General features: G+C 42.3%; 2 protein-coding genes, 1 long non-coding RNA gene and 2 other non-coding genes across 9 annotated transcripts; 4 read left to right on the top strand and 1 right to left on the bottom strand.

The window, feature by feature from the left end:
* Nucleotides 1–244: 244 nt before the first annotated feature.
* Nucleotides 245–8,023, bottom strand: LOC111839665 (serine/threonine-protein kinase Sgk1-like). The gene is made up of 13 exons (XM_023803765.2): nt 7,826–8,023; nt 6,971–7,046; nt 5,877–5,952; nt 5,753–5,775; nt 5,594–5,651; nt 5,422–5,505; nt 5,072–5,203; nt 4,855–4,967; nt 4,258–4,381; nt 4,081–4,176; nt 3,268–3,423; nt 3,026–3,115; nt 245–2,925 (listed from the first exon to the last, which is right to left on the bottom strand). The coding sequence occupies exons 1-13, from the start codon at nt 7,896–7,898 to the stop codon at nt 2,758–2,760; spliced, it is 1,269 nt and encodes a 422-aa protein (XP_023659533.1). The 5' UTR covers nt 7,899–8,023; the 3' UTR covers nt 245–2,757.
* A 7,945-nt stretch (nt 8,024–15,968) lies between these two features.
* LOC111839669 (uncharacterized) lies at nt 15,969–17,647 on the top strand. Of its 2 annotated transcripts, XR_002837157.2 has the most exons (4): nt 15,969–16,121; nt 16,347–16,411; nt 16,872–17,002; nt 17,340–17,647. It is a non-coding gene; the product is annotated as an uncharacterized lncRNA (long non-coding RNA). The 2 variants fall into 2 exon arrangements; XR_011984951.1 differs by having other exon boundaries at nt 16,872–17,647.
* On the top strand, nt 16,646–16,779 carry LOC111839779 (small nucleolar RNA SNORA9). Its single transcript, XR_002837188.1, has one exon. It is a non-coding gene; the product is annotated as a small nucleolar RNA SNORA9 (small nucleolar RNA).
* Nucleotides 17,026–17,159, top strand: LOC111839780 (small nucleolar RNA SNORA9). The gene has a single exon (XR_002837189.1). It is a non-coding gene; the product is annotated as a small nucleolar RNA SNORA9 (small nucleolar RNA).
* Nucleotides 17,648–21,564: 3,917 nt separating the features above from the next.
* LOC140581890 (speedy protein A-like) lies at nt 21,565–25,193 on the top strand. 4 transcript variants are annotated; one of them, XM_072705669.1, is made up of 10 exons: nt 21,565–21,706; nt 22,304–22,488; nt 22,669–22,727; nt 22,814–22,899; nt 23,055–23,226; nt 23,500–23,701; nt 24,068–24,125; nt 24,401–24,528; nt 24,700–24,761; nt 24,952–25,193. In XM_072705669.1, the coding sequence occupies exons 2-10, from the start codon at nt 22,341–22,343 to the stop codon at nt 25,003–25,005; spliced, it is 969 nt and encodes a 322-aa protein (XP_072561770.1). In that variant the 5' UTR covers nt 21,565–21,706; nt 22,304–22,340; the 3' UTR covers nt 25,006–25,193. The 4 variants fall into 4 exon arrangements, with proteins under 4 accessions (XP_072561770.1, XP_072561769.1, XP_072561772.1 ...); XM_072705668.1 differs by having other exon boundaries at nt 22,339–22,488; XM_072705671.1 differs by having other exon boundaries at nt 22,339–22,488; nt 24,404–24,528.
* Nucleotides 25,194–25,699: the final 506 nt, after the last annotated feature.

The following is a 25,699-nucleotide window of genomic DNA, read 5'->3' on the forward strand; positions in this document are numbered from 1 at the left end:
CCAGTACAGGGTTGTAAACAGTTAAAATATACCTGCAGGAACAGACAAAATGACACGTGCAGACATCCACTGCAAAAAAAATGATTTCAGCGAGGTGGATGGGGGACAACCTAGAGAGGGAGGGTGCTGGCTAGGCCTGGGCAGTATTACAGTAAGCCCCCCCACCCAGCCACGGAACCATCGGTAACCTGGGAGGTTTTATTGCACATCTTATGTTGGTCCCACAAAGATCACAACTCTCCACTCAGTATTTTATAATTTTATTGTTCTTAGTAATTGCCTTAAAAGCAGCATTTATAATAACAAATTTAATGTGTTAGTTGACACGATAAAAATATAAAAGCAGACTGAAACATCGCCATATATTTCACTATCAAGGCTTTTCCTCAACCTGAGCTTATGGCACGAGTTTTTTTTTACCTACTAGACAGGAATCGAGCTAAAAAATAAACCAAGAGGTATCTTGAGGCTTTGAAAAGCCACATTGAAAAAATACATGTCCCACTGAAATGAGTCCCATTGGATGAAGATTTAAAAACACAATTCAAACAGACTGAAGAAAACAGCCCAGAGTGCCACTGGTTTGAACAACCAGACTTTGAAAATGAACACAGACCGAAAAAACAGCACAAACTCATTGGCTTAAACAACCAGACAGCACAGTATTATTGTTCTGAGTGACCACCAGAGAAAAGAATCCGTCGAACAAACAGAAAGCATCATTTCACAAGCGGGGGCCCTGGATGCCTCTGTGAGTTATAGTGTTCTGGCTGTGAGAAGGTCGCTGGTTCAGATTCTGTGGCCGGCAGAGAAACATCACCACTGGGCCCCTGAACAAAGCTTTTAACCACAACTGTTCCATGGATGCTGACCGACCGTCACATTTCTGTCAGTTTGGACAAAAGCATCCAAATGCATCCAAGGCTTCTTGTCATTTCCAGATCAAAGCGCGCAGAAGACAGTTATTATGGATTTGACCTCAATCACTTAGCTTCATTCGAGTTATGTTATTGCTTGATCTCTTGTCAATTCTCCTTCAGGAAAAAATTAATCACCAAATTTACAGTACTATACAGTAGTATGTGTGTGTTTATATCAGGGTTGTAGTAATGTCACCGTAAGTCAGAAGTGGCTGAGTCCAAGTCTGAGTCATTATATACAAAACTGTGTTACATTATACATAGTCATTATACAGAAATGCACAAACACAGACATATGTAATGTACAAAACAGGAGTGTACTGGTTTTATTAAAACATTTTGTACATTAAATTTAGATTTTAGTATTCATATAGTGTTAATCAGAAATATGATACCTAGCAAAGAACTATTTGTATCAGTACTACATACAACTTAGTATTCAGTACTGTGGTGGCACAACAACATCTATAACTTTCGGCGGTGGGTTGGGAAGCAGACATATGAACCATTTCATGCATAAGTATTAATGGTAGGAGACCCCCCTATAATATGATATACCAATATTTGTTTGGCAGGTCTATAAGTAACTCTGGAAGTAGGCGTGCTGAGAGTGCCCCCCCTCCATTTTCCTGCTGTACTGAAATTGCACCAAACCATGAAGCCTAGCAGACAGCCATACTCATGCCTAGGTGTCTGTTTACATTACATAATCCAAAATCTGCCCAAACTGAAGTCTCTGCACATGCCTGCTCATTGATGATAGTACTGTGTCAGTCACTTAAGACCTGGCAGTGTGCAACTGGGCAAATATATTAATAGTATGTGAACAGCATAATTACAATAACCTACGTTTCATGTGATACTTAAAAATATTTCTCTCACGGGAATCTAATACTTGCCGCCGTGAAGAATCACGATTTGTACTTGAATTTTTCACCATACCTCTAATAAGCACTGGTAGACACATTTAGTAGGATAGCAGCTTTTCATGTTTTAAAATGAACTATTAATGTATATTGCAAGGTTTAGATGTCTTTTTGTAATTACAAATCACAGTGTTACAAGCAACTGAGTCCAAGTCATGAAACTACTGAGTCCAAGTGCAAGTCCGAGTCACATTTGTCTCAAGTCCAAGTCCAAGTCATGCAAAAATGCAACTTAAGTTGGACTCGAATCCTGGACTTGAATAACACAACCCTGATACATATACACACACACAAAATACGGTTGGTCCATAGTTCATAGATAATCAGAATATTAGTCAAGCATTTCATTGTGTGAACACATTTAATGCAGCCAAGCTTGCTGAAACTCTGGTAAAGACAGACACTCAAGCTGCACCAAATGCAACTCAAAAGGGAGGACGTGACATACAGGATGTGACATGGAGAGGAGAACATCATTGTAGTCTAGATTATGGAGAAAGTATTTTCTGTGTTACCATTGGCTTGTGCAGTTTAAAAATTGGCCATGCCCACTTTACTGTGTGTAATAAATGAAATGTGTCCAAAATTTCTAAACTTCTACGGAGTGCATTAGCAATGTGTTTACATGACATTTTATATAACATATATTTTACAATATAAATTCACAAAATAAATTTGTAATCAAAAATAGGTTGTGTGAATGGGTTTACCCTGGGTGAGGGTACTTACAGTGATGTACACGAGCTTGTGCTCTGGCTCTGCAATTCTCACATCCTCTGTGTTCACACATTCCTGGTCCACTGACCACAAACACATCAGAGAGGTTGCACTTCAAACTCCGTGTTGCCGATTAGAGATGAAAATGCCGCCGACCACACCACCCAGCAGATTGGGAAGGAGGTAGGTCCCCCCTAATCTAAGGCCTGGTCAACTGAAGGTCCGTATGAGAAACCGGGAAACGCAGCAGCCGCCTCCTGCATGCTGCTGGTCACTGTGCTGCTGTCAGGGTTGCACAGGGAACCAGGCACTGGGAGGGGGGTGAATTCTGGGTCAAAATGCCTCAAATCAGTAGGCCCAGCCTGTAGGGCAGTGGTAGGAATAACATGGTACATCATGTCAGCACAGATTCTTTCAACTTTGGTAATCCAAATCTGTACACATCTCAGCTGTGCTACTCACCAGAGGAGGGACAAAAGGAGGCGGGGTCTTCTTGGCCATCAAGTCATCCCAGTTGATGGGCGAGAAGAAGGCGTGGCTCCTGACCTCCATCTATAGGGGATAAGACACACGGATCCACCTCAGCCCGCACCTCCGGAATTGCCGTTACACCCAACCTGATGCTGTGCAGAAATATACTTGTAGGCCAGATGAGAATACAAGCCTCAGCGGAACGCAGTAGTGTGTGTGTGCACAGTACTCACAAAGTCACTGCGTGCCCCCATTCTCTGAGTTCGGTCTTTATGCAGCAGAGCCTCCAGCAACGCCCGACCAGCATTAGACACATTGGGCTTGAGCACTGGGTCCTTGTTCAGAATGTTATTGTACATTTCATCTGTATTGCTACTGTAAAACGGAGGCTGTAACACAAATTGAAAGAGTGACAATCTTGTGTTAGCCTTCTCCATAGCACGCATGATGATGAGTAACCAGTTTTCAGACTAATCTTGTGCCACAAACATTCTATGATCCTTTCTTCTGAATTACTGTTTATAATCACAATTCAACAGCTAAAAAGTGTGGATAAAGAGTCTCCCACAATTAACCTCTTATATGAATCTATAGAATCAGGGCACCTGGGGCAGTGGTGGCCTAATGGTTAGGGAAGTGCACTTGTGATTGAAAGGTTGCTGATTTGAAACCGCAACCAGGACGGTACTTCGAGGAAGGTACCTCCCCCAAACACTATGCCCAGGCACTGAATTATCTGCCTACTTCTATGTCACGTATGAGCTAAACGCAGAGGGCATGTGTCATTGGTGTGAATGCATGTGCACTGTAGTGTGTCAACAATGACAATTAATCACTTTCACTCTATGCCAGTGCTTCAAAAATACAGAATTCAGCCATCTGTACACATAATAATCATCACTTAAGAATGTGGTCATGTAGCAGTGCTGATATATTTTTGAGTGACAACTATAGTGTCAAGGGGAACTAGAACTCTCAGAATGCAGAGCTTGGTGTGCGAGAGCTGCGTAGATGTGGTTGTGTGGGAAGACGAGTTCTCTACTCACCAGGCCGTACAGCATCTCATACAGAACAGCCCCCAGGCACCACCAGTCCACTGTGCGGTCATACGCCTGCTTCTGCAGCACCTCAGGGGCCAGGTACTGAGGATGGGGACACGTGACACTAATCAGTCATAGGAGGCCTTTTTTGAGGATGGTTAAATTGATGGTAGTTGGACTTACTTCTGGGGTCCCACAAAATGTGAAGGTGATATCATCGTGCCCCAGACTTTCCTTGCAAAGGCCGAAGTCCGTCAGCATGATGTGACCCTGCGAGTCCAGCAGGATGTTCTCTGGCTTCAGGTCCCTTTTAAGGAGAAGCAGAGAGATCACTGGACCATGTCCCCGAATCTAAAACATTGCGCTTAGCCTGTTGCTCAATGCTGCGCCAGATGCTCACAAACATAGTAGAGATGTAGCCAACAATGTTCTTTACATCCATCCATGTTCCATAACTGCTTATCCAGTAGAAGATCGCAGGGAGGCAGGAGCCTATCCTAGGACAAGGCAGGGGACGCCCTGGACGGGATGCCAGTCCATTGTTGGGCGTACACTCACACTCATGGTCATACACTATAGGAAATTTTGACACACCAATTTGCCTAATTGCATGTTTTAGGACTGTGGAAGAAAACAGGAATACGTGGAGGAAACCCACACAAATATGAAGAGAACATGTAAACTTCACATACATGGCAACCATGTCCTTTTCTAAACTGAAGTACAGGCAATGCAAGTTGGGGCCACCAGGGGGAGCTCTGACACGACCACATGACGTACCTGTATATGATGTGTATGCTGTGCAGATAGCCTAATGCACCAGCTATCTCTGCTGCATAAAACCGGGCACGTGGTTCCAGGAACACCCGCTCGCGCTGGAGGTGGCAAAATAGCTTGAGAGAGGGGATACGCAGCTTTAATAGACACACACAGACAGCCATGTTCAGCAGCAGTCACAGCTGATCACACCCTCAGTACTGTCCAGAGCGGGACTCACCTCTCCACCATTGGCATAGTCCAGCACAAAGTAGAGCCTGTCAGAAGTCTGGAAGGAGTAGTGCAGGCCCACCAGGAAGGGGTGCCGTAGGTTCTTCAGGAGAACACTGCGCTCGGCCATGATATGCTTTTGCTGAAGGGGAACAACAGTACTGAGGAATCACATTTGCTAGAAAAATGTCTCCTTCTCCATGATGTGACCAAACTCTCTTCTCATGCACCTCAGACACCGATTTATTTTAGCCAAAACTTAACTTATTCAAAATACACCAAACAATAAGCTCCAAAATATTATTTCCTTACGGGTGATCGTACCCCTACTATCCCAGGCCCACAATTAGTAGTGTTCACCTCTTTCTTCTTCAGTACAATCCTCTTCTGAAGGACCTTCACAGCATAATACTGGGAAGTTTCTTTGTGTCTGGCCAGGAGAACCTGGTTGGGCAGAGAGGCATTGTGGTATGTTAGCCAAACACCCCCACTAACATTTAGCTATGAAGACTGATAGCCCCTGTCGACTCACATTGCCGAAGCTTCCTTTGCCAATGACCCTGAGGTAGTCAAAGTCACAAGGTCTGACTCTGGAGAAGAAAGGGAGAAGAAAGAGAAAACAGGGTTAGCCTGGGCAAGGAAGGTAAGACAAGAGGTAAGAGAGCAAAATTGGTGAATGTTTAATACTTACTGGCTGTCCTCAGCCAGGGACGGCTAGAGGAAAATGGGAGAAAGGATTCATTTTATTACATATTTAAAGGACTCTGTAAATTGAAATGAAAAGCTCTCATTATCTTCTAAGGACCCATGCTCACCGAATTTGCTTTGAATCCTCCTTCAGCCTCCTCATTATGGTTCCCGTCAATCTTTAGGTACGTTCTGAAGTAAGACCTGGAGACACAGTGGCAGAAATAGCTTAAAATAGTTATGCATCACTTGTGTTTACCACTAGGGGGCAATATCATGCTCATTTTCCCCTCAGAGGAACACTGAGAACCATAATTATACAGTGAGAGCAACTTCTACAAAGAAAATAATCTGGGGAGCTATGTGTTTGATAAAAGGTATAAACGAGATGGGGTGTACACGCAAAAGTTAAAAAAATTTAATTAATTTTTTTATCCTATTTCTAAAAAGTCTTGGAAGCTATTTATTGGATTGCGAAGGATGCATTATTTGGCGACCACAGGTATGACCTGAATGCTGGGCTTCACCGGGAGAAGTCTACATGTGGATGTCAGTGTCTACATGTGGACACTGAAGACAGAGTTTCTTAAAATCTTCACCATGGATGGAATTTTGCAAAAGCACCGTTTTCAGTGACCTAAGACGCCGTTTACGTGTGGACAAAAGCCCAAGACGTATAGAAAAAGGTACGTTTTTAAAAATACCCGTGTACGTGTGGACAAGGCATTAAAACGCAGTGATGTGTTCATATAGGATTTTGTGGTTATCCCTGGTCTTTAAGGAATTAGCACCATCTTGCTAATAAGTCAGTACAGCTACTTCTGTTTTGTGTCTGCAGGTGGACTAAGACGGTTCCATAGAACCAGAACTGTCATTCAAAACCCCCGTCTGGAGCTCACAGTTAATTGGATTAATAAAGGTATCCTGAGCTTAGCATGCGACTCAGACATGGGGCGTTGGGTCATGATAGGGTTATGAATGAACAGGCGCCAAGACCTTCTAAAAGAACATATGTACACTAACAACTAATCCACAGATTATACGGGCAGGATGTACTGTACCTTTCCATTATTACTACATTTAAGGGGCTTAAAACTGTACAAGTTCAGGCATTAGGCAGCACATGGATATGAGAAGACTAAAGAGAGCATAGGCCAAATTGATATTTCCTTGCAATAAGTGACAATTAAGTGATGTCACAGTTTTTCCATCCGTCACTTACCGCGGATATAAACCGGAAGTCAAAATTAGCTTCTGAATTAATTCGTTCCAACCAAGTTTTCGCTCCTTGATGAAACCTTTGATAAAATGGAGATGAATAAAAACAAAAACATGATAATTAAACCCTTAATTCGTTCACGTGTAGCTGACATTTTCAACCAGTGACATCTATCATTACTTATGTGTTTATGCATTTGGTGTTCCCTGTCAGTAAATTCATTAAATGATTTGAGTATCTATTTTTTAAAAGAATTACAGAAATCGGAATGGATTGTGCAAAAACATCTACAACGGATAAACATGTAATGTACATCAATAATAGGAATGGAATATAACCAATAGCCTATATATATATATATATATATATATATATATATATATATATATATATATAGTCAAAATTCTGCTAACCCAGCCGGCTTCCAGAGCTAATTATAGTGACTAAACCTCATGCGTCACTCGTTTTGAATTTGCCAGACTTAACACTGAGCATTTTGCGTAACACGTTAATGACGCCAACAAACAGATATTTTTTATGGAATGTTTAATAGTGTTGTACTCATGACAATACTATGCAAATTGCAAATCGAGTCAAAAGACAAATTTAAAATATGTATATTATACAAAATATGCAATTTGATCGATGATGTACAATTTGAGGTATTAAAATATAACAATTTTAAACTGTTTTCAATTACAGATAATAAAATACAAGCAATACGGATTAATGATAGAACTCATACAGGTTTAACTATAATGTTTCAATTGCTATAACAGATTTAATATAAATTCCATAATATGTTGCACAGTAGTACTGCACACTAAATGGCAATGGCATTAAATGTAGATAACCTACCGGCAAGAACTGATACAATCCTTCTCATTTTTGAATATGTAAAGTCGCATCTTGCTTCAGTAAAAGCCATCATATAATTTTCAGAGTAGACGACGAAACTGGCAAAACGTTGCAGATACTCCGAAGCGCATTTAAAACTGTGGGGAAATCTGCTTTCAGCGCCAACTACATTCAGCAGAGCCGCCGAGCGCACCTATTAACCCGGTATAGGACACGTGCTTCGAAGGGGCGGCACATCAACGTCACTGCTGTTACCATGGCTACCGGCGTAATAGACAGCATTATCACGGGACATAGCCACATATATAGGGTTGACTTCGTGGAGAGGCAATCATTGAGCCAATCATCGAGTGAACAAATGTAGGGAAAATATATAATTCAGCTTTTTCTTAATTTAGTTATGGACATGTCCTGCATTCCTTTATGTTTTGCTTTGAAAAGTTATAATGTGCCCTCCCCAAAACAACCAGGGTGGCAGCATCACCATGGGCTGCCCAGGGTTGCTATAGTAACAGGCACATGGCAGCATTGTTGACATATCTGGGAAAATCAGGCTTTAATTTAGATTGAGGACTATGTTCCACTTTGGTAGAACGCAGGGTGGGTCACCTGACATTTGGCCTACATGTTGATGGGTGAGCTGAAGTAACCTTTTCACTAGGCAGTGAGCTTTATAGGATCAAGGTCAGATTATAAAAGCAGTATTTTAATTTTACCACTGTACTTTAGTGGCCCTGGTGTGGTCACTGGCTGGTTTGTTTATAACCTGGTAGTCGTGTTGTGTTAGCGTTATTATGTCATCATTACTCGGTAAAATTCTGGAGGCACAGGCTGCTGAAACCTCATATGTCTCCAGCAGAGTATGAGTACATTTTGATGCCAGGCAGCTGGTGGATTCATAAATTGTTTCAGTTCCAGTGTCTTCAGAGCAACCACTTATATTCTGACTGTGGAAATTACTGTCCCTCAAACTTTCACATTAAAGGCAACATTACTTTTAGATTTAAATTGCACATTTGTTTTCAGTTGCTGAAATTTACCTTGGTAGGGAAATGAGCTATAGCAGCTCCTGAGGAAGGGAAAACTGGCAGTTCAGGCGTCCATGAATAATAATTAAAAAAATAATGATAACCACCGAATACTGGGCTGTTAAGATTTCACACAGATTAGCTTGAAGAAGACTCAGTGGGATCTAAAAATATATATCTAATTATTCATGTATTTCTATAATCTATAATGATTTTCATGAGAATCTATTTTTAAATTATTGCTATTTACTTAGTAGCACCTTTATAGAAATAAGATAACATTAGAACCATTTTAATTCTCAAAAACCAATGTTACATGAATATGTGTATCATAAGATAAAAAAAGCTTTGCCTGTTGTGTTCATTGATACCCATCAAATTTGACCCATTATGGTGACACTGAACCCAGCTAGTTAAATGTTTTGAAAAAAAGCAAAAAAGAAATGTGATATAACACATAGTAGTGGAAAATATTTATAATGGCCTAAACCACTGGTGGAGAAGGCGGGGGAGAGTGGGGGGGTTGTGTGCGACTGACCCCCCGGTGTCTTAGAGTGTCCCCCCCCGTGTCCCAAAGTGCCCTTTTGACTCCCCCTCAGATGATAAAAATAAATGATTTAGGTTGCCCCTTTACGCAGTAATTTATTAAGATGTGCCCTCTAGGGCAAGAGAATTTGATAATGTGTTACAGTATAATGTGTGCCCTTCTAGCAATGTCGAGCATGAGATGGGGGGTGAGAGCACTGGTGGACTCGGGAGGGGGGCAACCTGTCCTTTTTGAAGGCTGGAACAAGCTCTAGATAAGATAAGTGGCGGCCCCATGACTGAAAAAATATTGCTGAAATGCCCTTTAGAGGCTGCCCTTCGCGTGTTTAGTGCCAAACTGCATCCTCCCTCCCCCCCACACACACTTTATCTGGCCCTCTAACGGCTGCTCGCCGCACACAAATATTACTTGTATGTTTTAGAAATTAACTAACAGGCATGACCACTAGGAGGAGCTGGAAACAGTTATCGGGAGAAATGCAAAACACTAGGGGTGAGCCGAACATTTGGTTGAACAAGAATCCAGCATGAATAATGCATTCTTTCTGAAGCCTGCCATCCGATCATTATTGAGCAGTATCCATGTCAGTGTCCAGCGCCTCTTTCTGTTTTCTACTGTGCATTATATTATCCATCCATCCATTTTCCGTGACCACTTGACCCATTCTGGGCCGTGGGGGGTCCAGAGCCTATCCTGGAGCCTATGTGCGCAAGACAGGGAACAACCCAGGATGGGGTGCCAACCCATCGCAGGGCACAAGGCAGGGAACAACCCAGGATAATGTGCCAACCCATCGCAGGGCACACTCACAGCAATGAGCAGTTTGGTAACTACAATTAACTTGAGCGTGTTTTTGGACTGAGGTGAGGAAACTGGAGAACCCAGAGGAAACCTCAGGACAACAGGGGGAAAACCTGCAAACTGCACACACACAGAACCCCGGGGGCCACCTTGACGGCCCGTGTTTCATTATGCGCCTTTTACAATCTCTCACTTAGACTTAGGCTTGGGCAGTACCATTGTAGCAAAATTAGCTGCCACCCAGACCTACTTAGACGACTCGTGTACTTGTCATGGATCATGTTGCACTTACTTTTTTCCCTTGTGTGTGTTTTACAGTATACAGTGGTATACAGCATTTTGCCAGTATTTTGAAACAATATGTTGATTTCTTGGTAACATACTAGCCTATGTGTGCCTATGTATTTCAGTTCTTTCATGCTAATTTAAGATGTTCTGCAGCCTAACTAGAGAAACCTGTAGGGTTTGGTTGTAAATGTGTTACATCACAAAATTAATATAATTAAAATAGGTGCATTACAGATTTATATTGCTTGCATGTACTGGGCTAATACCGGAGTGACTAATTGAGATATAGATGGAACCCCTAGACTCCAATATCAAATTCACCCTATCATACTCGTTAATATATTTTATGGCCTAACTGCAGACTGAAGTTGCCCATCCCTGGTGTTGTGTAACTGAGTTCAAGCCAAGCAAAGAGACAGTGCAGTGCTGGAGAGTATCACTGGTCTCAGCAAAATGATGCAACCAGGCCTCCTATCATGTATCATAGCCTCCCTACTGTAACCCTACAGCAGAGGGAGAATGTGTAACTCAGCATCTTCCTGCAGCCTGGCCCCAGCCCAGGGGATCTAAAAAGGAAGGTGTGTGTCGGAGTCATGGCCAAACAGCCAGCCATAAAAAGGCAAGTGCTGCTAAGAACCAGTTTTTGTATTATTTACATTTTCTCCTGTCCATAAATTATGCACAAGCCCTGAACTTCAGTCATTCAAGTTACTGCAATAAATGTTGCAGTGGTCAGCTTTGATTTTAGGTATCAGGCATGTGTCTGACTTTTACATCTGATGTTATTAAGTAGCCATTCCCAATAGCCTAAAAATTAGCCAATTCAACATGAACCCCCATAGCTCCCTATAGGGTCAAGCACCTAAACAGCTAATGCTCAGAAAAGTGAAATGCAATAACTGCAACGTCTTTTTCCAAATTTCTCAAAATCATTTTCCATTGTTTTGCTCAGATAAGATTGTTTGCTGATATAAAACTATAGCAATGAGAAAAGACTGTACTGTAAGCCTGACTGGCCTGCTAACAATATAAATCCATCATTGTGGAGTTGATGCAGATAGGACAGCTCGCTTACAGAATAAACCCAGTGACACAAACTCAGTAGCACTGATCCACTCTCAGGAGTTGTACCAGAACATTGTACAATAATGCCGCATTATGTAACTCGACTAAATGTAACAAGATTTAATCACATAGTGTGGTGCCACTCTTTATTTGACCTTTTGCCTGCTTCACAAAGATGCAGAAGTCACCCGAAATGGATCAAAAACCCACACTGATGCTCTTTTTTGAACAATGCAATAATAATGATGATGACAACAATAATAATTAATAATAACAATGATAATAATAGTAAAAGGCTAATATTGCATTATAAATTTATAATGCAGGCTATTATTTTGATACAGTTTGGTGTCACATGGTGTTACAGGAATCCACTGATGCAAACCCAGCACTGTAAATCTAGCAGCACCAGGCATGAAAGGAGCTGAGCTGCCCAACAGTAAAGACCCCTTGTATGGTGTGTTATCAGCCTTGGGTCAGCTCAGTGTCCAAGCCCAAGCCCAGCTCACCCCGTGCCTTACTTTCAAAGCTGTCACTCATTCTGATTAACCAATGGTTGTGCCTTCGCATGCTTTCTAACTAACTGCCCCGAGAAGGGTCTAGCTGCAGATGCCTGTAGAGTGGAGCTCCACCGGAAATACGTCACCTCCACAGGAAACACAGCGAATAAACCCAAACCCTAATCCTAACCGGAGCTCCACTTTACGTCCTTATAGATCACGTGTTTCCTGTGGAGGTGACGTATTTCGGGTGGAGCTCCACTCTACAGGCGTCTGCAGCTAGACCCTCTTGACTGCCCCTGTGTAAAACTTCCACATCACACACACACACCCCCCCCCCCCCAAAAGAAAGAAAAATCAGGCAGGGCCTCCAAACAGAAATGTAGTTTTCTTCAGAACATCCTCCACTAACATAGCAGGAGTCCATGGGACTTCCGGACCTTATTTCAGAGCTTTGAAAATAATTAATAGTCCTTGATTTTTTTTCTGCTGAAAAACGTTTGTCTCTATGCAATGGTGGCTAAAGCTACAAGGAGGCAGCGCTTCTCCAGCATTCAAGCAAAGGCGGCAGAATTCTGATTACAGCAGGCATATCACTTTGTGTTCCTCTGAAACTCGTATCTACATTTTTGTAATCTTGATGCAAACAGTAAAGGAATAACTGAATGCGTATAACTATTTCATGGCTTAAGGGCGTGTATAATTTTTTCAGGCCTAATAATAATTAATGACGGTGATGATGATAGTTTATGGTAAAATAGGATTGTTGATTATGTAACGGCCCGTATCATCAATGCAAGAGATATTGCCTATTCCTGAGCCTACCAAAAACCATATTTTTACATTTGGTCAATTACTGTTGTAATTGGATTTTATGAAAAGTGCCTTGCATGATATCCACACCCTCTGATGGGAAAAAAACAATGGAACATAGCAAGAACAAAAAAATTAAGAATAAAAGACATATTGCCTATAGCATTTAAAATCTCCACTTGACCCCTGCCTAATGGTAATTGAATGGTAATGGAAATTAAACAGGCATGTCCCGAAAGATGATACGACAAAGTACAAGGGGTACAATTGGGGGAAAAAATCTATGTTTTATGTCAAAAAAATGTCATATCCAGAATTATTAATGACTTTCTCAATAGTCAATGAAAAAGACTGCTGCGGGCCCCACATGGGATTAGTGTGGGTTTGCCCTGCCCACACTGGCCAACAGTAAACCCACACCTGCCCATGCAGGGCCTAAATGGGCATGTTTGCTGGGAAACACAGTTAATGACCTGGTAAAATGATCCTGCTGACAATATTTTACCTCTAAACTCTGTGGTTGACAGCTTGCCAGTTATTCAACTGCATACATTCATATAAACCTACAAAAATACAGTGACATAAATCAAAACAGTCAGTACATCAGCCCTTTAACGGGTCTGGAGCTTAATATGAAAACAGCCCTCAACGCTTTAGCATGCTACTGCTATTCACTGGCAACAGGTCTGTTAGCTTTGCATTACCGTGTATTACCGTGTATGGCTAAGCATCTATTTTTCATCCCATTACGGCTAAAACTCTGAGCTTTACACGTTATTTGCACAGCTTCACAGCACTTGTCTGTCTCACTCAGGAGTATTTGCATCTCTCTTGGAGGTATTTTAACCCACCTGTAGTTGGGAACAAAGAGGCACAAAACTTCAGCTGACGTTCAGCTAGGCCCCTATGGTGTTTTAGGGTTCCTCCCTAGCGGTAAGCACCATCTAGTGACCTATTTAAGTACTGTCCTGTTAAGTACAGTGTTCACAGCACAGCACCAAATAAAATGAGTTTTACACTTATAACAACAGCAAACACTAGGAAAATAAAAAATATTGGGGTGTCTTATTTGAACTCTTCTAATACCTTTATAAACTGTACCACTATTAACATTATACTTATCATTTTAAAATAGCATTCCTGTTAGTGTAATGCAAGCAAAGCCTTGGGTCCCTTTATGTCAGAGCTAGATAAGATTTTAACTTTTCACTAATTTTTCAGTCATTTTGATTCGCCTATAGTGCACTTAAACCTCACACTTATAGTCGATAGAAGAATATGCTTAAAGGCTCATTTATGCTCAATGTTAAATACATACACAGATAGGAACGGAGAATTCTGTCCATATTCTGTGTTTTTTTTGTCCGCATTTGTGCATGTTTTCTGAAAGCTTACGGATATAGACGAGACAGAGCAGTACCACCAGAAATCATGGGGGTCAGTGTTGCCAGTAGTTCAAGCAAACGTTTATCCCATCCATCCCTGGGTTCCTTTAAATCAGAGCTAGATAAGATTTTAACAGCTCTGAGATATTACTGTAGTTCAGTTCTCCCCAAATGAGCTTGATGTGCTGAATGGCCTCCTCACGTTAAATTTCTTATGTATGTTCTTATCCATTTTCTGAAACTGCTTGTCATGGGGCTTCGGAGCCTATTCTGGAGGCTATGGGTGCAAGGCTGGGAACAACCCAGGATGGGGAGCCAACCCATCACAGGACGCACTCACACACCATTCACTCACAGTACCTGGAGGAATCCCCGCAATGATACGAGAAGAACCTGCAAAGTCCACACACTGAGCCATGGCAGACTCAAACCCTGGTCCCAAACCACTAACCACTGCTCCACCTTGCCACCCTACAAACATTTATGCAGATAATTATATTATGCACATAACATATTATAGCAAGCACACAAGACATTATATTGTGTGCTCTACGTAATCTGGGTATTGAGCACCCTACTTCAGTCTTGGAATGTTACCAAGACATTCTCGTTACATTCTTGTTACACTATGATAAAGTTTGTGTCATATTTAATATTACGTTTTCCCAGCTGTAATATCTTTTAACAAAAGCAAGCCAGACAGATTTTAGCTACATTAATGATGTCCAGGTCACAGAAAATGATGCACACTAATCCTTTTTGTGATTCATGCCCTTTCTCTAGTTGTGTTTAATCTTGTTAACTGCCAAAAAAATATCTTATTTCCACTGTAACAAGATACTGGTTCAGCATTTTGAGTGAATGGTAAGTCTTGTATACTCCTTGCATCTCCAGATTTCTTTATGGGCAAATTTTAATTAATTATCGTATGTCCCGAGTGTCCATTCATAGCATACCGAGTGTCATAACTGTTCTAATAATTATAAAATATGCTTGTCATATTAACTAATTAATACTCAAAACTGAACGTGAGGCTCATGGAAATTTCTGACTTTCGGAATTGTCTGACTTTCGCCGACCTGCGGCTTTGTCTATCGATTTTTACGTACAAACATTTACAGTATGTATTCACAGTGTATATATATATATATATATATATATATATATATATATACACACACACACACACACACACACACACACACACACACACACACAACAGAGCGTGAAGTACATATATGAACTACTTTAGAAATAAGATTTTTCTGCTTGTTACAAAGTATAGATGAAACTAACACCGGAACTGTCCTGTGATTATGTTATGCCAAATCCTCGTGGACCTGTAAGAGCATTTCTGTAAAAACGTTAATTATAGGCACATTATGTTCTGCTCTTTATGCAACGATATGTTGTAGATAAACCATCGATTCAGTGAACCATCAATTCGATCAGTGATTCAAAAACAGTAAATGCCCTTTATATATAACATATTTTCTTCACTATTTATTTAATCTTTCTTGATTTTTTTTTCTCCATTTATTTTTAACCAACCCCCAGTATTTCGTACGTTAAATTTGATTTAGTACCGTCATCGATTACGTTATGTTTAAGGTGTTCTGTAGTTACAACGCCATTCGTATGCACTAGCTGGCATATGACGACTGAATTGCGTGGCATACCTACAAAGCGCATGCGCTTAAAAAGGTTTAAAGCGTCGTGAGTATATGACGTCGTTCTCAGTCGGCCGACGGATGAGGTTGGGTGATATGGCTTGTGTGTTAGTAGGAATGTTGGTGTCAAGAAAATCTGGAGTTAAAAAGTGGTATATATACACTTTGATTCCACCGTAACGTTCGTGACTTTTCAACGGTAAGAGCGCGAATTACCTTATGTTTTGTGTAGTTCGCGTTCGTAAAGGAAAGAAAAAAATCCATGCTTTACCTTTATATTAATTATTGGTTCTAGCAAATTTTGTTACGTTTTGTACTTAAAGTTATTAATTGAACTTAATCATGAGGAGCTTTATAACTGTATGAATAAGATGTAGCCAACAAGCCCTAATGCTGTTTATTGTTTGTCACGTGTTTGTCACAGGCCCGTAGCCGTAGATGAATTCTGAGGCGGTAATGGCCACTTTCAGGGATTTTACTACGTGCCTGGTATGAACTTATATTTGTAAGCCAGTACATTATTATAACGGGTTAAGTTCCCTACATTAAGTATAGCTTTTTATTGTAACAATGTGGAACATTTGTTAACCTACCTGCGCTCCACTCTTTAAGATGCGTGTTGTGTAATGGCCACCTACGAGGACGATAGAGGATCTTTAGTATCTATGCTCTGTACTCGTGAGTTTAATTTCTTTAATGTATTATCCGTTCATTTTGCACATGGCGCAGGTTTATCCAGCAAGGCAGAACCAACAGTGGCCCTGTCCTTTCCTGTATTGCCTGCTAGATTCACGTGGGGTGGTTTGAGGCCTTGCCGTGCTCTATCCATGGCAAGGTTATAGAAACCTCAGACAAAATCTTTGTATTGACTTTTTTAACCATTTATTGGCTATATGAGGTTGGAAACTGTATGGTATTTGAACCTTGTGGGATGTGCATTGCTTTTCAGGTGGAATGCCTGTGACAGATGAAGTGTCTCCTACAGCCACATGGTCAAAGCCAGGAGAAACACCCCAGAGCAGCCTTGCCCCTAAACTGTTGGTGGACTATCAGCGCACCACTGCTTAGCAGACCATACAGGTACAGTAGTCTGCTGTAAGACAGTGCAGGTCAATCCAGCAAGGCAGAACCGATGGTGGCCCTGTCCTTTCCTGTGAAGCCTGCTAGAATCATGTGAGGTGGTTTGAGGCCCTGCCGTGCTCTCTCCATGGCAAGGCTATAGAGACCTCCGACACTCGTTACACTTTGTAGCCATACTGCATGCGTGTCACAATGAACAAGGTGGTGTCCTTTCAGATGTGTAACTCACTGTAAATTGTTCTTGCTGACCTGTTTGATTTTGTTTTGTCTGGACATTGTTTGAGGTGTGTGGTCACTTTAAGTGAAACTATTGACTGATCTTTTTCAATCGTTGCAGACATGTTGTAAGGAACTTCGAGACGCATCGCCCTGAAATCGAAGCGCTGGTGCCAAGTGATGGCAAAGAGATGGATGAGTTGATAACGGGTGGTGATGTCTAAATGAAGCTTTCTGAAGCTGAGGCTTCCTTTGCAAATGTCGGAAAAGGGTTAATTGCTCGGAGTATCGCCGCACGGTGCACAGTAGCAGCACCTGGTGGTGAAAGGGAAGCATCTGTTAACTTGCGTGTGCTGTGTTTAATATCAATTCATTCAGCTTGTCTTACAGAACAATTTCTTATGAATAAAGGCCATTTGAAACACTAAATGCGGTGTCTGAGCTTTTAATTTTATATGAATAAATTGTATCTCAATGAAGCTATTATACATTTTGCCATCAGCCACACATGCATTTCGGCGGCATATTAGGGCCATTGCAGATTTTGAAAAATCCTGAGCTTGGGTGGGAGGGTAATATGAAAACTAAGGAGGGGGAGAAACTTCTGAGATGAAAGGCAAACATGAGAAAGGACATTCTCTTGATCTCAAGTGTTTCTTTTTTTTTTTTTGTGTGTGGAGGGGTTGAGCAGATGGAATATGCTAGCTGTTTGACCGAGCTTTAACTGTTACACGTCTTATAAGGGGTATCTCCTTCATTCACAGGGAGTGGTCAGATCAAAAGGCTTTTTTTTTTCTTCCAAAAGGCATTTTTAATGGATGTTGCAGTTTGATTATATTACATAGGTGGAAGTTGCATGTGTTCCTCAAGCCCATGGGAGAGTTCAGTATTTCATAAAATGAAAGTGATGTAATCTTAGGGAGTTTTTGATTTTTTTTCTTATAAATTTATGACTTTACATCCTCAGAGAATATTGTTTTTTTTTTTCTCAAGTGTTTGGAGATTGGCACAAAACATTTGGAGTCTAGGTGTTTGCAAAGAAACCAAATCCACAGTGTGAAGGTTTAATAAAGTCACACCTTTGCCAAAGCTGACCCATACATCCCAGTAATGAATTATTTCCAGGATTATAATTTCTATTCACCTGAAGTCTTTTTGACTGCTGGGTCACTGCTTTTTCATGTATGTTTATGGGGTCACAATATCTGATGGCAGCTATCAGAAAGTGTGACCCCTCTGCCTAAAGTAAGCTTCCAAATAATTCCAATCAACCACTTCAACAGGTGCACAACTCAAGTGCACGCCACGTCTACACCGCTTTCTCACAGTGCAGCAGTCCGGAGCACTCTAGCACCTCAGGGCTGTGTGCTCAGTCCTCTCCTCTACTCCCTCTTCACACAACTGCAAACTGACCCATGATTCTAACATTATCGAGATTTCAGATAAATACAACTGTGATAGGTCTGATCTCGAACAAGAAGAAGTCATCCTACAGGTAAGGTGGTTGAGAGCCTGGAGCGCTGGAGCCAGGACAACAACCTTGCTCTGAACTGAAAAGAGACAAAGGAACTGATCCTGGACTTGAGGAGATGGAAGCACGTGGGCCTCCACCCCATTACCATTGGTGGTGAGAAAGTGAAGACGGTTCCTCTGCATTCAAATCAGCTGTGACCTGTCATGGACCACGGACACATCACTCAGACAAAAAGGACAGAGGCTCCACTTCCTGTGGAGCATGAAGAAAGCAACTTCCACGGCAGCTCCTGGTGAACTTCTACAGGGGCACCACAGAATCAGTGATCACATACTGCATCACTGCGTGGTACTCTGGATGGACCTCGGAGAACAGGAAGACCCTGGAGCACATCAAGACAGCCCAGCTTTCACTGGTGTAGCCACAGAGCTGGAAAAATAATCAAGGACCCAACCCACCTTGGACACAAACTTAATGCACCCCTGCCATCTGGTAGACACTGCAGAACCCTGTAAGCACGCACAACCTGACTGAGGAACAGTTTTTACCTCACATCCATCATGCTTCTGAACTCACAGCACTGATCTCAAACACTCTGATGCGATACCCTAACGTGCAATATATTTATGTGCATTTAAACCACTTGATAAACTCTACCTCTGTGAAATTGCTCACCCACCAACTTGTGTGTGTGTATATATACACTCACCTAAAGGATTATTAGGAACACCTGTTCACTTTCTCATTAATGCAATTATCTAATCAACCAATCACATGGCAGTTGCTTTGATGCATTTAGGGGTGTGGTCCTGGTCAAGACAATCTCCTGAACTCCAAACTGAATGTCAGAATGGGAAAGAAAGGTGATTTAAGCAATTTTGAGCGTGGCATGGTTGTTGGTGCCAGACGGGCCGGTCTGAGTATTTCACAATCTGCTCAGTTACTGGGATTTTCACGCACAACCATTTCTAGGGTTTACAAAGAATGGTGTGCAAAGGGAAAAACATCCAGTATGTGGCAGTCCTGTGGGCGAAAATGCCTTGTTGATGCTAGAGGTCAGAGGAGAATGGGCCGACTGATTAAAGCTGATAGAAGAGCAACTTTGACAGAAATAACCACTCGTTACCACCGAGGTATGCAGCAAAGCATTTGTGAAGCCACAACATGCACAACCTTGAGGCGGATGGGCTACAACAGCAGAAGACCCCACCGGGAACCACTCATCTCCATTACACATAGGAAAAAGAGGTTAAAATTTGCACGAGCTCAACAAAATTGGACAGTTGAAGACTGGAAAAATGTTGCCTGGTCTGATGAGTCTCGATTTCTGTTGAGACATTCAAATGGTCAGTCAGAATTTGGTGTAAACAGAATGAGAACATGGATGATGGAGAACATGGAATATATATATGTATGTGTGTATACTGTATATATATTGTGTGTATACCTAGTATGTGTACATATTTTATTCTCGGATTCTATTTCATGCCTCGGATTCTGTTTAATTGTAAGATTTACTATGCATCTGCTGGCGCGTTCCAAACTAAATCTCATTGCACTTACTATGACAATAAAACATCTTTTTGTCCCGGGTCCCGGTCCCTGTCCCCCTCTGGTCTTGTATTCTAGCATCTGGTCTGTCGTTTTTCCCCTGGTGTGACTTTCCCTCATCCGTCTGCCTAGTACAGATCCCCTCTCCGGCCGACCTCGCATGCCCGGAGTACATGCGTGGGGGAGGGTTCTGTGACACCCGCAGTCCTTGCCTCTCGTTTCAGCCCCTGTGTGGATGATCCCAGGTGCCTCTCGTTTACTCCCTCATCTGTGATGTATTTAAGTGCCTCCTCATCCTGAGCTCTCCAGTCTGCTCATTGTATTCTTATGTGTGTGATGTCATGTTATGTTGTTGCTGCCTGCCTGTGCTCCCAGTGGCCTGTACTACGAAGCGGGGTTACTGGCTTATCGGGGTAACTTGTTGGATTTAAGGTAGTCTGGGCAAAATGTAAGTGAGCGAATATGAAATCCATTTAAACTGTGGTACCTTAAATCTGACAAGTTACCCCGATAAGCCAGTAACCCCGCTTCGTAATACAGGCCACTGGTCTGCTCTGTGTTACAGTCTGATCATTTTTGGCCCCCTGTGCTCCCTTTCCTTTCGCCTTACCTGCCGTCTTGTCTAAATAAAGCCCCTTTTGATTTTCACCATCTTTGCCTTCGCTTCCTTTCTTCCCGCTATGTGACAAACTCTCTGCCGACCACAAAATTTGAATCGGTGACCTTCTGATCACGAGCACAGCATCCTCACCCACTACCACAACAGAGTCTGATAACAGCGCCATCAGGCAACACATTAGCAAAAAATCTTTTTACCTCCTGTACATGCTGTTTAAAGTCTATTCAGAAATTTAATTTATAAGTTATGCAAGAAATAGCAATTGTTATAGTCAGTTTTATTATTTTTAAAAGCTAAGAATGCATTCACTTAGAGGGCATTAACTTTCCTACTAACTTTATATTTTGTGTTCAAAACGTCAGTCATAACATGAAACTGTATAAATATAAATCTGTCAATCAAAAATCTAAACTCTGTATATTTGAAGTGCAAAAATGACGTGTATATAGGGTAACCACAATAACTTGCTTTAGTATCAGATGTAATTAATCCATCAAAAAGTGATTTGAATTTTTAAAACTACATTTAAGACGTAGAAAAGCAATACTCATTACTAATATGGGGAACAGCCTATCAGGATCATAAATATTATTATGATTTATTTTTGAATAATACACGCAAGATATATATCGCATCGCGGTCCGTTGCCATGGATACAGGTGCGGGATTCGAACCTGAACTGTGGAAAAGACCACTGTGAAAACCTAAAGCACACGAAAAGACATTGAGTCCTGAGAAGACATTGAAAGAAGTTGACAACGAACTGCATTTCAAGGAAACAACAGCTACCACAAGAATATACAGATCACTAAGGTTGAGCGGGATTCCCTGCGATCACCAAAAGGTACAGTGATCATGTCTGAAAGCGCCTCGCTTCGCTGGGGTCAGCTCTACAAAGTGGGGCGCGTTTGGTTCCTACCGCCTGCCTGGTGACCGTATTCGTTATTTTGCTCTTTTTAAAAAAATTTTAAAATCAGTGTAAAGAGTAAAGTGTTTAAACGTTTTATTAAAGAGAAATTAGATCTTTTCATCCAAATCGAGTGTTTAATTCAAAAATTACTCAGTCAAATACTCCGTTTCGTCAAAGTTTTCATAAGTCATTTTTTTACTTCAAGACCATCAGAAAGAAGAAAACTAAACATTCTTTCACAACAAGCTCCTTGCAGTTAAAGTAAGCTTTCTTTATGTCATGATATTCATCTGAAGGTTGAGCTTAATTAGCGCGAAATTCGAGGTTTACTACGTATATTGCTACACCATAGTATTACGTTTAGTCAGCGCGGCAAAAAAAAAACCCAACATATTTGTCTCCAATTTAAATACAAACATTTTGTAATAGGGGATGTTAGCCAGTTAGCTGCACCACGTGACTCACCTGCTTTACAACCCAAGCCGGCATTAGAACACAGGTCGGCTAACACCTCGTCTGTGCGCCCCCTAGCGGAGTTACCCCACTGCCTCCGCGCTGCTCCGCAGGGATGGCGAGGTGCGCGCACTTCAGGCACCAGCACCTCATTCAGCAGGAGGCACAAGATCCATCCAGGCAAGACTGCAGCGGCCCGGAGCAGCAGGAGGAATCCATCGTCATGGAGCAGCAGGAAATGGCTGCTTTCTTCACACTGCTAGGTGGGTTAGATTAGTTCCAGCGTGAGGAAGAGCTTTAAATGATCTTTTAAATCTGCTTTTATGTAATGAAAATATAACATCAAAATAAAATGCATTTGATTACAAGTACAGTATATGTGCCTGCTTTATGTATACTGGATGAATTCAAATATTGAAAAAATGATTTCATGATGCCCTCAGATGATGATCTGATCCAGGATTTCCTCTGCATGGACTCCTGCTATAAGATGACTGACAAGGTAACTTTAATGCATTGGTTTTGCTACATTAATCACTGTAAGCAAAGCAGAGACGACTTTTTCCATCCCTTTGCTCTTCATCTCAGTACCTGCTGGCGATGACCTTCGTCTACTTCAGGAGAGCTCACTTCACTCCTAGTGAGCAGACGAGGATGAACTTCTTCATCGCCCTGTAAGTGACGGCATGCTATGGTGGGCAATATAGATGAATGTTAAAATAATAAGAAAAACAATTTCCTCCATCAGCATGAGGATAAGTCTTGGATGAAACTGTTGGAGGTCAGCCAGCCAATGGATCTTGGAATAGTGAATTCTTCCTCTCCCCAGCTATCTTGCTAACATGATGGAGGAGGAAGAGATGGGAACCAGGTTCGAGATCTTCCCCTGGGCCTTGGGTGAAACCTGGACAAGTCAGTTTCCCACCTTCCTGAAGAAGAAGGACCAGCTCTGGGCACGGATGGAGTACAGGACTGCTGTCAGCTCCCGCTGCTGTGAGGAGGTACAGTATGTTGCCTGATCTTTAATACAAGTAAATGACATTAATCTTCAGCCACCATGAGGCTTGAAATGTCTCAGAGCAGAGGGAAGGGTTTCTCATCATTAATGACCTTTTCTGTCTTACTGTAACTTAAGCTAAGCTAAGGGCTGTTTGCTCACTGTTGTCTTTGGGGGCAGATACCAAATGACTGTTATCATAAGTGGTGTTTGTTGCTGGTGTCGCAGTGAGTCACGTTCTGCCATCTGATCCATGTATGTCCGTGTCCCCATGCAGGTGATGGCCATCGTACCCTCCCACTCTCTGTGGAAGCGGGAGCGCCCCGAACATCACAGCGGGGCTCAGCGGCACTACGACAGAGAGGGCCTTCAGCGGCCCCGGGGCCCATCTGCTGCACCCATCGCCTGCACGCTCTGCGACAGGAGGACCGTCCAGACCCAGGAACCTTGTGCTTCTGAGCACGCAGGGAGCCCAGAGTGTAAGTATGAGCTCTAAATGCCAGTTTTTCTGTAGTGCATAGCCTGTCAGTTTTTATGCACTGCAACTTGATCCAGTTATTTTCTTTTAGATTTACATTAGTCTTCCCAGAATTGTTGTCACTGAGCACTTTTCTTAAAAAGTAAAATTTTACGTTCATTGTACATTTTGCAATCCATCTATTGGTTCATTGAGATTTTCCCCAGTTCCTTGTTCGCTGTCTTGTGTGGACCTCTCAGCCATTAATGAGCCTATTACATTTTACTGAAACATAGAGAGCAGAGCTACAGGTCAAAGTCTTAGCTCAGTCTAGCAGGCCTAGAGACACTTAGCGTCAGTATTTACTGTTGTCTGCTACGTTTTTCAGCCAGCGCACAAGGCGGAGAAGCAGAAGAGGATGGAGCCCTGGTCCGGATCAATGAAGAGTAGGTTCTTCTTGGGTAGAATGAAAACCTGCACACACAGCCTAATCGTGTGCTTTAATTCATTACTCCTACAGATGTGCTGTACTGAGTATTTCAGGTATTTCGTGGTTCTTCATCCCTGCATCACATGTATTCTATTCCAGCACATTAACTGTAAATCACAAGACCTTGTTTGGAAATGATGGTCTTTGGCGCCAATTATGGTAACATCAAGACATCTGTGCAATTAAGAGCAGAAACTTCTAGCTATTAATGGTGATCCTTCTCTCTCTCAGAAGAAGAGGCTCAAAGAGAACACGGGATGGACAGCTGAAGGACCACAGTTGCTGCCCAGATCCACTGGAAGGTCCAAGTCATCCTGACCCTAGAGGAAGGCCGCAGGACCTTGGATTTCCCTCTGGGGGTAAGATGTCATATAAAATTTTATATTAAGTGGTTAAAATGGGTGGATGAAATTGACTGAAGGTGCAGGTTGCAAAAACGACAGGAAGTTAAATGTACAGATGAAATGTATGCTAACGGTTGCCTTGCTGTATATGCTAATGCCGGACGGTCCACCCTTTTGGTCTTGCAGCACACGTTGGAGCCCTCGTTCCAGGTTGGATCATCGTGCAGCCGGGATTTTATATGATACAGGTGAGGCACAAAAGTACAACGTTTTCAGTAAGAGTTTGATACTTATTAATGTGCGATACAAAAAATGGATAGTTTCACTTATTGCCCAGGAAACCTCATTTGTAAATAATGATATTTTTTTGCAGCACGCTGTGTAACAGGTGTCATGTTTTCGGGTTTCTCTGTGAGTGTCCTGGTTTCTGTTTTGCAGCCCCATTTCTGGATCCCTGCTTCCTGGCCTGGGCTTCCAGCTCCTCAACCGTGAGTATGCTTCTGTCTATGACAACCTTAACCCATACCAAGCCCAGATCTTTAGCATAATTTTATTTTTTTAAATTAAAGTTACAGTGTAAAGATATTCAGTCTCAGTGTGGCCACTCTGATCTCACCCACCCTAGTTTTTTTTTTTTAGTTTCCTTAATTGTAGTCATAGATTTTTATAAAATTGAGTCCTCTCCCAGGTGGGTTGGTGCACTTCGTGTTGGGCAGTGTCGGGGGGGAGGGGCAGTGTGCCGGGACGCTGCGGAGGGCGGCAATCCATCCTGCCAGGGGGTGGGCTTGGGGGGCTGGGGCCCCTCTGGCGTGTGGGGGGCCTCCGCCGGGGGGGGGGGGGGGGTGGTGGGCTCCCGGTTGATGGGGCCCTTTGGCCCTGGACCCGCTTGCCTTTTTTTTTTATATATTTAATCACGGTACCAGGGTGGCTGAGTTCAGAGTGGCCACACTGGGATTGAATATATTTACACTTACACTAAATTTAAAATAAAGTTGTCCTCCGAAGAGGGGGGGTGGTGGTGGGCAAAAAAAATAAAAACCAGCTTTTTTCCCCCAAGTAGTTCTACTATTGAACAGTCTGGCCCCTCCCAGGCTAAGACTGGATTTTCTCTGTTTGCCGGTGGGTCTGGGGTTTTCCCGTCCTTGGCTGCTAGTTGTGGTCCCATCAGGCATGGTGGGGCGGGATT

The sequence above is a fragment of the Paramormyrops kingsleyae genome, chromosome 23, assembly GCF_048594095.1.
Source record: "Paramormyrops kingsleyae isolate MSU_618 chromosome 23, PKINGS_0.4, whole genome shotgun sequence".
NCBI lineage: Eukaryota > Metazoa > Chordata > Actinopteri > Osteoglossiformes > Mormyridae > Paramormyrops > Paramormyrops kingsleyae.